This window comes from Opisthocomus hoazin, chromosome 11 (assembly GCF_030867145.1).
Source record: "Opisthocomus hoazin isolate bOpiHoa1 chromosome 11, bOpiHoa1.hap1, whole genome shotgun sequence".
Lineage (NCBI taxonomy): Eukaryota > Metazoa > Chordata > Aves > Opisthocomiformes > Opisthocomidae > Opisthocomus > Opisthocomus hoazin.
Genome location: NC_134424.1, coordinates 8119628 through 8137047, shown reverse-complemented (window position 1 = coordinate 8137047; position 17420 = coordinate 8119628). Strand labels below are relative to the sequence as shown.

The window sequence follows — 17420 nt, the reverse complement described above, 5'->3', positions numbered from 1 at the left end:
AGTCTGAGTAAACAGAAAGAGCTGACCCTGAAAAATCTGTCAGCCCCATATAACACCGATTTTCAGTGTCACTAAGAAATAGGGGATACTTCACACTACGTAATGTTTTTGTGGATAATCACCAACGATGTACCTTAGAGACAGAAGAGAATGCAAGGCATGCATAGAAACCTCCTTGTTCTCTCTCGATTTCCCTTCTCTCTGAATCTTCTATTTGATCAACTAACAGCCAGTGTGGACCCGCTTTCAATCCAGCCTAATTCCCCTTACAAGCTCCTGCGCACACCCCGGCTTCGCTGCGTTCCTCCCAGCACATCAGAAACTCTCAGGACACAGCAGACAGGCCTGGGGAACAACGGGGTCTTATCCCCACTCCCACCCCAACAGGTCTTAAATATACGACTCTTGACGCGTCATCAGCGGTTACCAACCCTGAGCGTTTTCACTTGCAGACCTTCAGGCAGCGCCCAGCTCTCGGTGGCCTGGGAGCACCAGGTACAGGTGACTCGCTGAGCAGAGCTGTTTTGGGGGTGCTCTGCACGCCCTCAGCCCCATGCCCCTGTGTCGGGGGGCACTCAGGCTGCCACAACGAAAGGACCCCGGAGACCAGCTGCGGGGCGCGTGTGTTCATCTGCACGCCGGCCTATGTGCCTGCGCGCTTGCAGCGACTGCAGGAAAAATCTGTGAAGCCCTAGGGTGCACAGATCAGTTCGAGACCGCCTTCGCAGCATCCCGGGAAGCCCTGGGACCGGGAATTGGTACACGTGCTGCCAGTGGCCAGCACATTTATCTATAGATGTGTTTACGTGTCAAGCTCAGACAGCTTTCAGCACAGGTGGATGCTTTTGTGAAGGACTAAAATGCAGACGTGATCAGACTTGCATCCAGAGATAACACTCCTCAACCAAAAAGCCATTCCTGAAAACAGGGCTCCTGGTATTGACATCTGATGAAAGATGCCTTTTCCCCGTAATTCTGCAGCTATGCCTTGCTTCAAAAACCAGGGCTTGCACCACAGACGCTCTGCATGATGTGCTGCAGCCATGGGCTTTGTCTGTACCAGCCAGCCTCGAATTCCCAAGTGGGCAGTCTCAGTGGGAAGGGTCTGGTCTGGTTAGCTAATACATTCCTTCAGTGTATGTCAAAACACACGCTGCTGCCACTTCAGAGGCTCACAGCTTCCTGCAGCCCTGCAAAATACTCGTCCGCCTAGGTGTCAGAGCACATTGCAGCGGCAGGAGCCACAGCCTTATTTTCTGTACCATGGCAGGGGGGTTCATTTTCAATGCCAGATTTAACACACTGTTTACTGGCGTGCAAGACACCGCCCCAGATCCTCGTGCACAGAAAAGAGCTTTAACAAGCTAAACCATCTTCAAATATAAAAGACTTCCTGAAAATTATGTCAGACCTTCCTCAGGGTACCTGGGTTGATTTTCCTGCCTTCTACAACAGAAAAGAAACAGAGACCAGACCTATTCTGTGTATTTCTGAGGTACTTTGAAAAGCCGGAGAGGCAGGAGAGTACCCAGCAGTGTCTCAACACTTGCATCATCTCAGCAGCCCCACGATAACAGGGACGCAGATGGTGGGAGCCCAGGCTATGATGTCAAATTGTGAGGACAAAGCAACGGAGTCAGTGTAAAGCTCTGTGGACAGTGCCAGGATAGACGACTCCTTGCGGAGACTTTGCAAGGGGTTGGAGAAGAGGCCAGTGCCAGCTACACGGCTCTCGAAAGGCGGCCTAGAAAATAACCACTATTACTGATACGCGCCGGGGAATTCACAGGAAGCTTGGTGCCTCGTGTATTTAGGTGCTTTTTGCAAATCCCAGCCAAAGCAATACATCTTGTGAAACACCAAGATACAAAACACAAGCTATAAGAGAAGACAGAATTTAAAATCCCTTGGCTAGCCTTTAGGATAAAGGAGATTTTCTATCACAAAAAGCTATCAGTCCAAACAGATGCCTCTCCAGAAGACGGGAATACTTCTCACTGACAGCACCCAGAGGTTCAGCAATATAGCTATTTTTGTGTGTGGAAAGCTGTTTTATTTTTGCATCTCCACGGCTACTGGAAGACCATATGGTGTGTGCTGACTCAGCACAGCGAGACAAGAACTCCTGTGCACTTTTGTGTTTCTCAGCATCACTTTAATTAACGAGCTGGTGTCTGACTCCCTTAGCCTTAACCCTTCTCTTCTCTTTCAACACTCGCCCAGCCGCGCTGAGCCAGCCTCTCCTGTCACTCCACCACCAGTGCCGCAGGTACAAGCTCTCCCTTCTCCCATTAGCAGTGATGAAACTGTCACTAGCTCATCACTACAGCAATTTCCTTGGCAATAAGCCATCCAACACCAATGAAGAGAAAGTGTAATGAGCCTGCTCAATCTTTTTAAGATCCCTTGGTCCAACCAGCTCCACAGACCTCTCTCCTCTCCATGCCTGTGTCTCAAATGGAAAGCATTCTGCCCACCCTTTCTTGCTCTCACGGGCTGAGAGGCGGCAGTTAAGCAGAAACCAGCACAGTTCACAATTTATGTAAACAGGCTGTTTTCATACCAGTTGCTCAACCTATTACTAATATGTCACTGACCACACATTTGTCTGCTTGAACCCCACGGCAAAATTTCCTGCCATTTCAAAGGGTGCAGGATTTTGCATTCCAAGCTGACGGCAAACATTTTTAAGTGCCACTTTTTAATGGGGCACAGACTTCTGCTGAGGTTTGGCTAGTCTGTGCCAGCTGACTACATGTAACTGTATAAAGGATCAGTTGCAAAAGCAGCCAGAAGCTGCACAAAACAGCCAAAGCGGGAAAAAAATGGTAGAAAACTGCATACAGGCTCTAACCTGTAGGAATAGCTGCCAAAGTAGCCAAAGCAGGTGTAAAATGGTGAAAAAGGGATAAAAACATGGCTTCCACCTTTCTCACCCACAGCTTTGGAGGAAGAAAAACACCTTTGGAAGTGGGGACTCCAGCTGTGCCTCCCGAGAGGCAATAAACCCATGCAGATACCAGCTTTCTCCTCTCTCCATTAAGTGGATCCCTTTTTAGTGCACCTGACCCACAAACAAAACCCGTGACCGGCTCCTCCTGGGTTCCCGTGCTGCCTCATCCATGCCCGGCAAAGCCACCGGTCCCCGGGGTGCACACGGGCTGGGGACAGCCCAAAGGGATTTCAGCCCATTTGGGCAACCCCGCCGCTTTTCCCCATCTCACCCACCGGCGCTTCCCCTCCGTGCACTTACTCGGGCCGGTTGCACTCCCGTATCGCCGTCTTTATGCCGCCGCCGCAGGTTCTCGAGCAGGTCCCGAAAGGGCTCCACGTCCCCCACGCGCCATCCGTCACCGGCGCCTCTCGCTCTTTGGGCACGCACATCCCAAACCGGCAGTGCTGCGCGCGAGGGGGAGAGACGGGAAAGGTGGGTTTGCATCGCTTTCGCATTACGAGCCGACTGTCAGGGACCAGCCTAGCTGGCAAGACTCACGCTTGCTTATTTCTCAACCACTCATAAAATGCAGCAAAGATTTTTGCAAGCAAATAAAATTTACTTTTTGCCTGCCACCCCCGTATTTTTTTCTCTCTGCACCGTCAAATGAAGCAGCGAAGGCAAGCTGCAGAGTCCACGGGAGTGATTTATGGGAAGATGGCTGAGGAGAACAGCAACCACCGGAGTATTCCCTGTTTGGTGGTGCCGAACAGCACGGAACACAACGCTCACGGCGCTGGCTTTTCTAAAAGCTGCTTATCGGATTTCCTGGAGAGCAGCAGGAACCACACCGTGCCTGGGGAGGAGGCAGACGGTAGGGAAAATACCAGGGAAAACTCAAACCTCCCCACAGCTGTACAAAGCCCCAGAACAGTAGAGGGAAAGGACACTTCCAGATCCAAAGGACAAATAAAATAGAAAAATGAAGTCCTCAATCCAAAGCTCTTTTTTTTTTTTTCACTCAGCCATAACATGGGGCTTGCCAAGGCCTGGCCTATGGTTTTGTTTTCTAGCTATAACTCTTGTTTTCTTTTGTTTGGAAAACTGGTTTAAATTATCCTGGCAAGCCCCCGTCCCCCGTTTTTATGGTGTAAATCGTGTCCCTTTGGGGTACGCTAGTTCAACCACACAGGCTTCTGGAGAGGCAAGATCTAGGGGAGAGTCTCCTTCTGGCCCCACTGGAGTGGATGGAAAAGTGCCCCCAAGACCCGAGAGAGCGGGGCTTCCATCTCACTGAACACAGCTTGCTAAAGCAGATTTCAACCCAGAGATGTGCTCATCTGCTGGCGGATGCCTAAACCTTGGCAATTACAGGAAGCCCAAACATTGCTGATTGCTCACAGATTAGAAGAGGGTACAGACTTAAAGAAGAAAACATGCAGTGCATCATTAAAACATTACCTTCCAATATTTCTCTGCGCCAGATGCTGTTCAGGCAGGGAAACACCTGATGATCTTTATGGCAACAGGGATGAATTGGCTGATACGCCACGTTTTTCCAGCCCTTTCTCTAACAACAGAACAAGGCTGTATCAAGACACACCACAAGCTCCCCCCCCCTTTTCAGATATCCTCACGAATCACCTTAGAGAAAGCTCTCCAGGAAAAACCGAGCAAACTCCGGCTGTCATGGGGGTTGTGCCTCCAGCCCATCGGACGCTGGCTCTGCAGCACGTTTAACACCTTTGCCCATGACGGCCGGCTTGCCGCGACGCTTTGCTGACGAAGAAAGCTGATCTCAGGTGCGTCTGCCGATGGGCATGGTTTGCAGGATGGCTGAACAACTCGCAGCTTGGGCCCTAAATGTGGTGTGTGCTCAGAGATCAGCATGGTCTCTGGGCTGCAAGGCGCCCTGGATTTGCTTTCGTCTGAAGATTTGATTCCCCAGATAGAAACTGGCTGAAAAGTATCTGCTACAGTAAAGGACAGGAATAAAATAAGATGAAATGCCCGTTTCTTTGCTGCAGGAAAAACCCTCACGATGCACAACTCCTCCTGGCATTCTGAGGGTTGAAAACTGCAAGATGGGGACCCCTGTGCCCATCCTGCACAGGGACAGAGAGGTCCAACAGCTATCATCAAAGTACAAAACCACGCGACGCCAATCCAGCAGCGCTGTCCCGGTGGAGAACTCGCAGCAGTGTCGATGCTCACAGCTAAATATATAACCACAGTCCTGCGTGGCACCGCTGACCCAGAGCAGACGACTGAATAGCTAACCAGCGAATGTACACGGCTAACAGACCGTGACATGACCTATACGTCTCCCACCCGATGGTTGAGAATTAACCAGGAAATCGCCTACATCCCTTGATTTTATTAAAAATTGGGGGTTTGGAGTTGATGGTAAATCAAAGAGGGGGGAAAAAAGAGCAGCTGTTTTAAATAAACAGCAAGATTATCTTATGGAAATGCAATGGCATTTCTTGGAACCACACTGTGAATAGTCTGGCTGTGCAACCTTCGTGCCTTTTGTATTTTAAAAATAATTTCTATGTTGAGTTACAACAGAAAAACTGAAAAGCCTGCCAAGGTTCTCTTTCCTATGAGCTTACAGATCAGAGAATGAAGAGAATAAAAGAGTTTTTGTCTGGAGCAACTTCAAAATAACTTAGACACACAGTTGAGCAGGAGAGCAACGGCAGGGACGGGAGACACTACAACAGACTTTCCCTTCCTTTGTCTTGCCACTGGAGTCCCAGATAATTCACCAAATCCAGCTCCCATCCTTGGGCTGACTTCAGCTGAATAGATTAGCAGGGGGCAGACAAGTGCTGTGAAGCTTCATGCATGCATAACATATACACTACCTGCTGCCATACGGCAGGAGACAGAAATGATTACTATTCGTCTACTCTTCTTTTATCATTCTTTAAACAACCCTGAAAACCTCAAGAGACAGAAGCCCAAGTTTATGACTCTCTTTATTTTCTTTCAGTGATTTATTTCCGCCCAACAATGCACCGGTGCTGTGAAACCCTGTAAACCGTCACGACTGGGGCTCACCCAGCAAAGGCTAAACTCCGGGCTAGGCTTATTACTTGATTTAGCAATATCAAATTCAGTGTCCTCACGTGCAAAGTATGCATAAGCTAACACTCCCATGTTGTTTTAGTGTCCTTGATTTAAGAATAAATTTAGAGCCCGGTTAAATCTACATCCCAGTATTTTTAGCTAGATTTTTCTTAGCTATTCAGGCTCCCTCATTTCCAAATATATCTCCATAAAAAATGGCATGGTATTTTCTCCACCTGCCAACCCATATACCATTGCCTTTAACCACGCAGACTTGAGGCAAGGCATTAGTCAGCAAGCAGCAGCTTGATGGGGCTCCTGGCCACAGCAGAGTACAAAAATAGTGATTTATTCCAATGAAAAGCACTCCAGACTCGCACCTCAGCACTTCACAAGCCCAAGTAAACACTGAGGAGAAGAGAGTTTATGACGATCCAAACCTTAAGCTTGAATTAGACCAACGCACAGATACAAGAATTACTCTGGAAAACCTTTTTGTGAGAATACATTTGCCTGAACACGAGTGGACTGCAACGGCTTTTCTTAAAAGCCCATCTGCTCTCAGCCAAGAAGCTCAGGTCACACTTGTCTGATTTGCCTAAACTTGTCAAACTGTCGAAATTTGTGGACTGAAATGTTTTTGCTTGCATGGTCTTTATTAAGAGCCATGCAGCTGGACACTTAGATGACATGGTAACTCCGAAGAGGTGTAAACAGCCAGAAAAGCAAATTTTTAAGCCAGTAGAATAACATCGCTTTTTTTTTTTTTTTTTTTACTAGATCTAGATGGAGAGTATTTTTTGTTCAGTCAAAAATGAGGAAAATTAGTTAGCGTTTTTCTTCAAAAGCTTCAGTATCTCAATAAAATAAAAATCCTCTCAACTATTTTTCTCCAGATCTGGACAACTAAAAACTAAATACTCATTCTAGAAACCACAGTGCTAGCTGGAAATTAACATCGCAGATGGAAACTGAAAGTTTCTATGAATTACTGCCAAAATGTTCCATACAGAAAATGTTAACCAGTTTTATATTTTACTCTGAAGTTGTTCAGATGAGAAGCCACTTGGAAAGTTTATGTTACACAAAATTGCTAATTGCTCACATCACATAGTAAATTTCTAATAAAAGTCTAGAGAAGCTTTGCAAAAATTTTGCTCAAGAGTTCACTCGAGAGCGTTAATTTAAAAAGATAAGCAGTCCAGAAGGAATAGCTGCTTCAAACAACGTTATGCCAAGCAGGCCAAGTAGGGGGTTGGACTAGCTGACCCACAGAGGTCCCTTCCAACCCCTACCATTCTGTCATTCTGTGATTCTGTGATTTTAATTACATTATCTGGGGTAGAGTTGACCCATGCACACCAGTCTTAAAACACACAGAGCTGCTTTAGGCTTCCACCCTCGCAGTCAGAAGCTACGCCCCATACAACCAGCCACTGGGATAGGATGATTTGGACCGACATGCTTAGCCTGAGCCCTAGGAAACACAGCTATGAGGCATGAACGCCAGGTGTTACAGACCTTTCCAGGCTCACATTCTGTCCCATCAGCCCAAGGTGTGTGCTGGGTACGACATCCCTTGTGTGCGCCATCAATGTTGATACACCACAGTCGCCGACACTGCATCTGCTTAAGTTATCAAAAAGATCAAACTATTAAATAAATACAGATAGATGATCCTTTATGACATTATCCCCTTAGGATTTATCATTAACTCACAAGACTGACAATAATTTGATGGCTTGTGAGCCTCCCATTCATCCAACCCTAGGAGGCCTTATTTTGCTCTGGCAACACCAGGAAAACCAAGGTGTGAAACTTCACTTACCATATATGGGCACACTTGAGATCCAGGTCCAAAAATTAACTCACATTGTTTGTTGACATCATAAATCAGCCCTGGGAGCTGCTGAGGCAACGTGTAAGTTCTCGATGAAGGTTCATCAAGCAAACACTCCCCGTAACCAGTGCTACAACACAAAGCAGAGAAATGGCATTAAGCAGGAGGCATTACAACTAGAACCCAATGGTGTTTACGTGAGTCAGCCTTAGGGCAGATGCACGCCACATTTACCATATTTAATGAGCACTACAGCAGCTACTGCAGATTCAAGTGCAGGAGGGGGCATTACCCATTCACCACCACCCCCATGTTGTGCTAACGATCGCCCACCACCGTGCAGCCAGCTACCCTGGCAAAAGCATTTCTGAGCACGCACAACCTGCAGTTAGTTGCTGAGTAAGCACTGGTATACACTTCGAAAGAAAATCATTGATTAGCAGAAGAATCGGGGAATGGAGCTGCTGGATTTGCCAGCAGACCGTCATGGCTTTCATTCTGCTCCCCGTCACAACCCTCGGGAAGGCATCACAGCAACATGGGCGATCACTGTGCAAACTGACCCACAGGCTCCTGGAAGAGTGTTCCCACCATGGACTAATGCCAGGGCTTTATCTTGACCTGTGGAGCAGAAAGGCAGATTGAATCTGCCTCCTAAAACGTGGCTCCGTATCTGGGTCACGGGGCTTGGAAAACTCACTCTTCAGCTTTGAGGACAAAGCACATTCCTTAAAAGCAATATCCATGGGGGAAAGACTGATTCTTCCCCATAGAGAAGCCAGTCCTTGCCAGCTTATCATGAGGCTGAACTGGCAGGGACTGGATGCCAGGGGTGCATTCCTGCTCTACGTAAAGGATGCGTGCACACACAAATCCCTCCGATTTCCTCCAGACGCTGCACACTAGGACTTCAGATTAACCGATGAACCCCACAGAACTCATGCCCATGTAAAAACAGCCTAACGCGTGCATTTGTAAGGCCTTACTCCAGAAATTCAGTGATGTATTTCCTACTGCATTTTGACCACATCCAGGGATTGGTGTAGAAGTTCAGTGTTGGCGCCATGACATGCTGTTGATTTTTACCTCCTTCTTCTTTGCACTTGTGATTATCATCGTGTGGCATGTTAAACCTAAGAGAAACACAGCAGTGGAAAGTACAGTCAACTAATATCAAGTGTTTAGGATAGCAAGAGCAACAGTGTCAACTAAATGTAAGCAAGTCCAAGAATTTTTCCTAGATAGGCTACTGACAGATATTACAGAACAAATTAATATGCACATATTTGTAAGTGTCAACAGTTGCTCAAACTGGGTTCCTAGCACTTGTCTGCAAAAACCTACACAGCACCCTAGTAAGCTCTCCACACTGTGACTTCATATATTTAGCCAGACAAGTCCTTGAGGGGGCCGGGAGTAAGATGCAATTTCAGCCACAGTTTCCTTTCAGCTGATGGTTGCTATCCTGCAGGCAGGCTGGAGCCCAGTTCCACCTTCATAAAAATGGCAAGTACTCCAGAATTGAGCCAAAGAGCCAAGAGTTGATCTGGGGGATTAAGTTTCTTAAGGAGAGGAATGACTTGAGCCCACTGACCACCGCTGCCTGAAGTCTCTTGCGTCCATAGGCAGCACCCTATATTGGCTGCAGAATGTTTTCTAATGCCGTTGAACACCTGGGGCCATGCTGATCCCTCACGTTGTTGCCTAAACAGCATTGCACCGGGGACAGACTTGGCTCCTATACTTTTATGTGGTAGGTTTACAAAATGCCAGCAAGCATCAGTATCGGCAGAAACCCACGCGAAGCTTGCAGCACATGACATCTTGAAGAACACGGCAAATACGCTAACGGAGACAGAACGGCTTGAAGTGCTCTGCCGTCTGAAGCTGAGAAGGGGAAATGACCCGGTGCGATCCTGCGTTCGAAGGCTGGGAGTTTATATCCCGTTCAGATTACCTCCAATGAACCACCTTTTCACTCGGCTCCCTGTCAAAGCGCAAAGAGGCATTTCCCGCTCGGCAGCGCCGCTAACCCCTCCAGCAGCTCCAGGGCAGCATTAGCGAAGGAATTAGCCACAGGTTAGGTGTGCGGAACGCCAAACCTTCAGGGACTTTCTCTCAGGAAATCTTATTTCAACAAATACTACTGTGGTTAAAAATAGACCATCTCAGCCAGCATTCTGTGCCGAAAAAGGGAGTTTAAAACAATGAGAGGTCTGTTCCCAAGTACTCATCCGTCCCACACCTACAGACTTCCACTGCAAACCAGGCATGAGGTGGTTTGGGACTGAGTTATAGCTGACAGGTAAAGGACTATGTCATGTAAGATGATTTTTCTCACCAACGCTCTCAAAAAAAGTCAAAATCAGTTAAAAGAAATTTTCACTGGAGGAGGTGCATCTTGAATGACAGCATCTCTTGTGGGCATATCCAGCAGCACGAGATTTTCCTTTGTGAAATGGTTCAGGAGGTGGGTCAGGCTCACTTACACATCCCAATCACCTGCCAGACACCCTGGGTATGTTCCTTTCTTCCCCACGCATGGCGGTGGGATGAGCTGTGGCAGGCTGAGGACCTGCTCGTGGAGGAGACTTCAGTCCCAAAGCCCAGGTGAGATGTGCCCGTGCCCCTCACCCTGTCCTCCCTGAGGCTCACAGCACCTCCCAGCCGTGGACAGTCCCTATGGCTTGGCCAAGACATTGGAGCTGCTGGGGCAGATCCTGCCGACATCCTCATGTAGATGTGAGAAGATGGAGTAATAAGGGACATTTTGTTAGCTCTCCTCCCCGGCTCAGGTGCTGCTTGGGGTACTCTGTCACTCACTGTCCCCAGAACGTGGGTCTGCTGTTTTTACTGCTCTCGGACTCTGGAGCCCCCCACAGCCTCACAGAATCACACCACAGCCTAATTTTCCTTGGTGGTGCATCTTCTACCCAAGTATATTTATCTCCTCTCAGATAATTAGGCTCAGCAGGTAGGCTGGCTGGCAAGCCCTAGCTAGCATAAATCTCGGGCTATTTAAATGTAAATGTATTTACATAAAACATACACATGGCCAAGTTCATGTGCTATTGTGAAAGCAGTGCTCAGTCCGTTATCTTCACTAATTGAGCAGCTCCTGTATGGGTCACAGACTGTGCCCAGCTCTGCCAGACCTAGGAGAGAACAAAGAGGTTTACGATACAAAAAGAAATGTTGCCCATGGTTCAGCACAGGCAACTAACATTATCACTACAAAAAAAACGTTATTAAAAGACAAAGAAAAGGTTTTTCCTTACCCAGAGTATCACATTTGTCGTGCGCTCTACAAATATCCTGTCTGAAAGCAGAACAGACCTGACACATTAATGTTGAATGCAGAGTGAGTGAAGGTACAAGCATCTGGTACACATCCAAAAGCAATTCTTGGTCCTCCAATGGACCTTCTCATGCTGGTTTGCCACATAGTCCAGCCACAGTCTGAACCAAATCCCTACTGTAAGTCACAGTTTTTCATCTTATATTGAACCCATGGGCAGACCTTAGACAGTCCTGAACCTCTTCAGAGCGATCTACCACTACAGTGGACACATTATTCCAATTCTGCTCACAGTTATGCTGCTTCCACAATTGCAAATGTCGTTACACTCACATCAAAACCCAAACATTTCCCATAGCTGCATATATTACAAGCCCACAGCCTCTGACACATGACTGGCTACAATTCTCATGAGAATATTCACCATACCTGGTAACAAGCACGGCTGTATCGTGTTGAAGGTGACTTCCTTCGGGGTGGTTCTGGGATTGCTGCCATTGGCAAAAGTTTTTTAATGTTGTCTGGGCATTGTAAGATATTGCAGGACCATCCTAATAAGCAACACACATAAAGTAGGTATTTTAATTATTCTTCACAAGGCTTACTACAAATGCCACCGTCAAACAGAAGGAGAAGAAAGCCACTTTCATTACCTGTTCATTATGTATCACGACCAATTTCACAATAACAATGTTAATTAAATTTCCAATGCTTGGGTCTTTGTAGATAGAAGCCACCTGTTTAAACAAGAAATATTCAGATTATTGCTACCATTCAGGGAAACAAACAATTACAACAACACACACGTTTTCCATTTTACATCTGTTTTTCTCCTGAGCTGCTCTTCTGCCCCACTCTGTACTCTGATGCTACTTGGAGAGACGTCCTACCAGACACACAATTCTGGAATGAAACAAACCTGCTGGTATGGCAGAAACCCAACATTTCTTTCTGTTTTAACACACATTTCACCATATTACAGGATCAGTCTGCTCTGACCGCCAACCAAGGCTGCCAAAAAGCAACTTCTCTCCAGTGCCTCATTTTGACATGGACAGTCTTAGACCACATACTCACTGCACTTCTACCCTCTAATGGGACAAAAATCCCTCCAGTGACACAACTGCGCTGGATCCTCGCTTCCAGGCACTACGCATCTACACAGCTGCCTGCCTGGGGACAGCACTACTGCGTCCTGGCACCAGCAGCTACTAAATGCTTGTCCTCAGCCTGGAAGGCCAACCCTAGCTCTACGCTAAGGACCACCGTGACCAGAGGCTGCTTCTACTTCCAACAGCAAGGGAAGTCAGGCAACTGCATAACCTACTAGCATCAGTCCCTTGGAAGGCACAGTTCCCAAAATACTTTTTTAATTCAGCTCCAGATGGGCTTAAACAACAAGAAGGGTACAGCCTGTGGACTAAAGGGCCAGTGATGCTTATCGTGCTGCCTGGGGGTCAGAAAGCTGGAAGTGAGAGGTGTGGGAAGGGTTAGGAAACATGGTGGATATGGGAAGGAAGACGACCACAATCGGTGTTCGCCGGCCAAGTTTTACCAAGCTTTACTCTAATCCCAGAATTATCTCCATGCCTAGTTGAGGAAACCTGACGGTATCACAGAAGACCGCAGCAGGAAGGAGACTCTGTGACCACTAGAAAATGATCCGTGGGTGAACCTACTCCCCCTAGTTGAATACTCACTATTGACATTAACGTTAAGACATAGTGCTGTAGATTAGCACCATGGTAGGCGACCATCCTGCTGTCAGCCACCACCATCACTTCCACAAACCGAGGGTAGGAGAGAAACCGCTTTGTTCGTCTGTGGCTCTTCTTTTCACTGAGGTTCCCAGTCTTGTTGCTATCTGCAGAAAGTGAATTCACTTCCAGGCTGTGTTTCAACATCTCCATGTCAGACAATATGCTGCTTTCTGCCCAGTGTCTTCTCCAGTGTTTCCGCTTGTTCTTTTTGTGACTGTGTTCATGATCTATGATTAAAAAGCAGACAAAAGCATAAAGTTCATTCTGGAGTGAATAAAGTTAATACCACATGCATGTTATGTCAAAATATCTCTTTACTTCAATGAAGAGTTAGCAGGCTCGTTCCAAACAGCTAACCAAAATAGAAGCGTTCTGCGGAAGCCCACCATGTAATCCAACATCTAAGGCTTTTTCTAATTTTTAAAGTAATTTTACAGAAGCCAGTTGCACTTAAAGGTGGACAATCACGTAAATGTTTCCTGCGGCAGAGCTGTCCCCTGGCCTGCACCGGCGGGATGGAGCCGGGGCTGCAGTTCAGTTTATCGCGACGTGAGCCTGGCGATGGTAATTAGCCACCGCAGCGGCAGCGTGAGGATTCTGGGCACGTCCAAGGTGGCCAGGAAACCGCAGGAAACAAAAGGTCCAAATCCTGTATTTCTAACTCAGGCATGAAGGACGGCAGGATTTGGCCTTCATGGCGAAGCAATTATATATGATTTATTTCTGTCTCTAACAATAACATGGCTGGGCTTCAATTCCCCCCCTCCCTTTATTATTCTGTGCTACGGGAATGGTAAAGGTCATCAAATAGCACAGCTGCCACCGGCTAAAGAATAGAATTCAGGAAGTTTCACATATACTGCTTTTGATATTCAATTAGGCCAAACATAAAAGCAGCCTGAAAATATACTCCATGCCGATACAAAGACGACAAAGGGAAGAGAGAGAACAGGCAAATAAAACATATGGAACGTGTACAATTAAGATTTGCCGTCTGATTAGTATGTAATTATAGCATTATTTAAACGTATGAGCAAAATCAGTCTTATTTGATGCCACTTAATTTTTAATCAGTTCATCGTAGGAAGTAGCTAATTGAATGTGATTCATCCATGAGAGACTGTTCACTTCTGCATTTAATATAAAGCCAGATCTGAGCCACTCATCTAAGACTCCAGGCTACAACCCTCACGCTCTTTGTAGCTTTAGTTTAATTTCGTCATGGTGGTGAAAAATATCATGTTTCCTTATCTGACCCACTGAGTAGGTTAGAGGAAGCATAATATTAGGGAACAAAGGAATATTCAATACTCATACAAGATTGAAATGATAGGAAACTCCTTCGCTATTTTTCCTGTGTAGTTTCCTTTTAGGATATTTTGTAATAATTTCCAAAAAAATAAATATAAAATACATTCTTTAACACACCAAGGCAGGCAAAGGGGGTCAGCCAGCTTCTACCCATCTGAAAAATACTATCCTTTTGCCCTACGTGTAAATAGGCAACAGAGCATTTAAGAATTAAATCTTGTTTACTCTGCACTACCCAAGTCCTGCGAATTCCCCTTTCTCAATATAGCCCAGACCACCTTAATAGAGGAGAGAGTCCGCAGTCATTTGAGTAAGAATTTGAGAAAGCCAATGGCATTTGTGGCTATAATTGGATTGCCCTAGTTCCTCTGCACTAATCAATGCCCTTGTGCTGGCAAGGTTGTGCTCTCACGCTGGCACGGCTTCGTGGGCAACCGTGACATTATCCCAACTCGCTCAGTGCCAACCCGCGCGGGAAGCCAACCATGCATACAAATAACTTAAAGGTGAGAAGACAACCAGACCGAGGGGAAAGCGCTAACCTCAGCCCTTCAGCCAGTTCCCCTCCTCTCTGCACCCTCAGGTGGTCACTTTAATTTCTCTTTTAAATAACTAACTTCCAAAAGAAGCAGGTGCTCAAGGAAAAGCGCGTTAAGGATGGGAAGATGCTCACAAGGCTCGAGCAAGGTTGAAGGCAAGGCTGCCGTGCAAAGGCAGAGCTCTGCACCATCTGCTCAGGCGGCTTCTCCTCCAGCCAGCCTCACAGAAGGAGGTTAGATGGCCAAAGGAGAGAGAAATGCAAAGAATTCTTTGAAGAGACACCTGCTATACAGGAGGTGTTTAAAAGAAATTAATTGACATTCACCAAGCTTGTACTGAAATAATACAGCTACTGTTGTCACTTGCTCAAAAAAAAAAAACCCAAACCCCTCAAAACACACCCACCCAAAAACTAGAGAGGTCCACGTGAAATGCCAGGTTTGGAGAGCCCCATCCTGACCCACCACACAGGAGAACCAGAGCCCAACACAGCCAGGTTTGCCCAGCATGGAGGAAAAACTGTCTTTCCTTCTGTTGCAGAGACCTGGCACGGTGTCATGGAATCACAGAATCGTTTCGGTTGGAAAATACCCTTAAGATCATCAAGTCCAATCATTAACCTGACACTGCCAAGTGTCAGTACGGTATCACTGTACTCCCCCCGTCCAGCACACACATCAAGTCAGCCACATCATCCCTTCAAAAACCAACATATTTGTTTCCAGGTATGAAGTCACTCCAACACTTACAGCACGCTATTCGGACAAGAGTCACGTACAGCGTGTTTGCCAGCCTAGTTACTGTAAAACCAAGCACTAGCGAGGGGGGGGACGTGCTGCATGTCAAGCCACTCCTGGACCTTGATAGTAGTGAATGGTTATCTTCACCCATCTTTCTTGCATATAACTACACTCAGAGATGGTGCACATTCACCTGTAAAAAATTAAACACTAATGGCAGTGTACTGCTCTCAACCCATCCATAAAACCCCCACCAGTGTTAACAGGTGTCGCATACAGGGACTGCCAGTATGCCGTGTGCCTGATGCTGTTGATACCTGGCTTGCTCCGTTACGACGGCCACAGCAGAAATGGTCTTCCTGAACGGTGCAGCACACTGCTGGTTAGTCCGGCTGAAGTGAAACTCTCTCACATTACACAAGAAAACTGCAATTTTCCAGTGACAGCTTCCTACTGCCACACACAACACCAAAAAAGGGTGTGATATTTTTCCACCTGGTTTTGCTTTTTTTTTTCTCCCCTATTGTGCTAATATATTAACAGAAATCAGGAAGGAAAAAGGTTTGCTTGGCAAGCTCTCAATCTTTGCAAAGGACCTGAAAAACATCTACCTACATATGGCAGTAATTGGATAGGTTTAAGTAACATAACATTTTCTTCAATTTGTAGGAAAAAGAACAAACTCCATTGAGTAGACAAACCCTTCAAAACCATGCAAACTACACATTAATAATTCACATATTAGGCAAGCCTATGCACTGATTCAACAGTTCATATTCTTCTAAGAGGCTGCTGGAACAACATCCATTTTACTGCTTGCTTTACTAAGACAGTCTATGGTGTTTGCACGGTCTTTAGACAAACCTGGAGATGTATGTTCATTTTTTTCCACTTGGTTTCTTCTTTGTTACGTGGGACCTAAAAAGGAGACCCAATCTTTTGACAGGGATATTCCTTCGTGATGGCATCTCCCCTCTTGTGCCATTTATTTTTGCTTGCACAAGAAGCCTCAGTCCACAGCCCAATGAGCTGATTTATGGATGATTCCTGCTGATTAATGGAGTTTGGATCTATCACAAGGGAGAGGGCAGGGGAGACTCAGGCCCTACGCGAGTACTTTGCCTGCATGAGAGGGAGACAGGGCAGAGCCAGGGACTGCTTTTGAAATAGCAGCTATTGTTATGCTAAAACCAAAAATTAAAAGAGCGATCGCTTATCCCAACAGTTCTAATCTTTTCCATTTCTACATTAACTTGCCCTGGGAATAGAAAGCAATTTGCGCAATTAAATAAGACATGTGACAATGCAAGCAAGTCCAGCTCAGCTCCAAGTTCAGGAGAGCTGCACATATGGGGGGGGTGGGGGGGTGGGGAACAAAAAATACGAGAGAGCAAGAAAGGAGAAAAAAAAAAATAATCTATTTCTTGAGCTAATAACATTAACAACCTCTCCTTACTAGAAAAGCAGCATGGTCCTTTCAAGCCAACTTACTATCATACATTTCCTGAATGTGTGACCTACAATTTTCAACACAAAGTTCACTCCTCAGTGGTTGGCCCACAACGCTCCCAGAACTGCTCTGATCCAGCTTCATAGATGATAAAAATATGGTTTGGAAGATAATTATTTATTGCACGCTTCCATCAAGTGGATCCAAACTCAGCCAGTCGGTGTGCGACCTCCCTCCCTCGACTGGAGCGGGAGCCACGGCAGCAAGCCCAGCCCCGGCGGTTCGGTGCGAGCTCCGGCTACAGTCGGCTGGCCCGAATTTGCTGCCGGTAGCTGGTACAACAGCAGCCACTGAAGCGACTGCCATCACTCGGAAAAGAGAGGCAAGGGGCAAAATGGAATTTCTTCATGCAGAGGTCAGACTAGCTGGAATTAAAACACATTTTTAGGCTCTTCTTGCCAGGAAATGGGA

General features: G+C 46.5%; 1 protein-coding gene across 7 annotated transcripts in view; it reads right to left on the bottom strand.

Annotated features, from left to right (window-relative positions):
- Positions 1 to 17420, bottom strand: part of ADAMTS9 (ADAM metallopeptidase with thrombospondin type 1 motif 9) — an 85074-nt gene that overhangs the window by 56649 nt on the left and 11005 nt on the right. For 6 of the 7 annotated variants that reach the window (XM_075432925.1, XM_075432922.1, XM_075432920.1 and 3 more), the window contains exons 4-12: positions 12849 to 13135; positions 11802 to 11885; positions 11578 to 11699; positions 11129 to 11169; positions 10900 to 11005; positions 8837 to 8983; positions 7839 to 7980; positions 7532 to 7639; positions 3254 to 3399 (exon numbers count right to left, since the gene is read on the bottom strand). In XM_075432925.1, coding sequence (XP_075289040.1) covers positions 3254 to 3399; positions 7532 to 7639; positions 7839 to 7980; positions 8837 to 8983; positions 10900 to 11005; positions 11129 to 11169; positions 11578 to 11699; positions 11802 to 11885; positions 12849 to 13135 — 1183 coding nt within the window. The remainder of the gene's footprint in view (positions 1 to 3253; positions 3400 to 7531; positions 7640 to 7838; positions 7981 to 8836; positions 8984 to 10899; positions 11006 to 11128; positions 11170 to 11577; positions 11700 to 11801; positions 11886 to 12848; positions 13136 to 17420) is intronic. The other variant, XM_075432921.1, reaches the window with a different exon arrangement.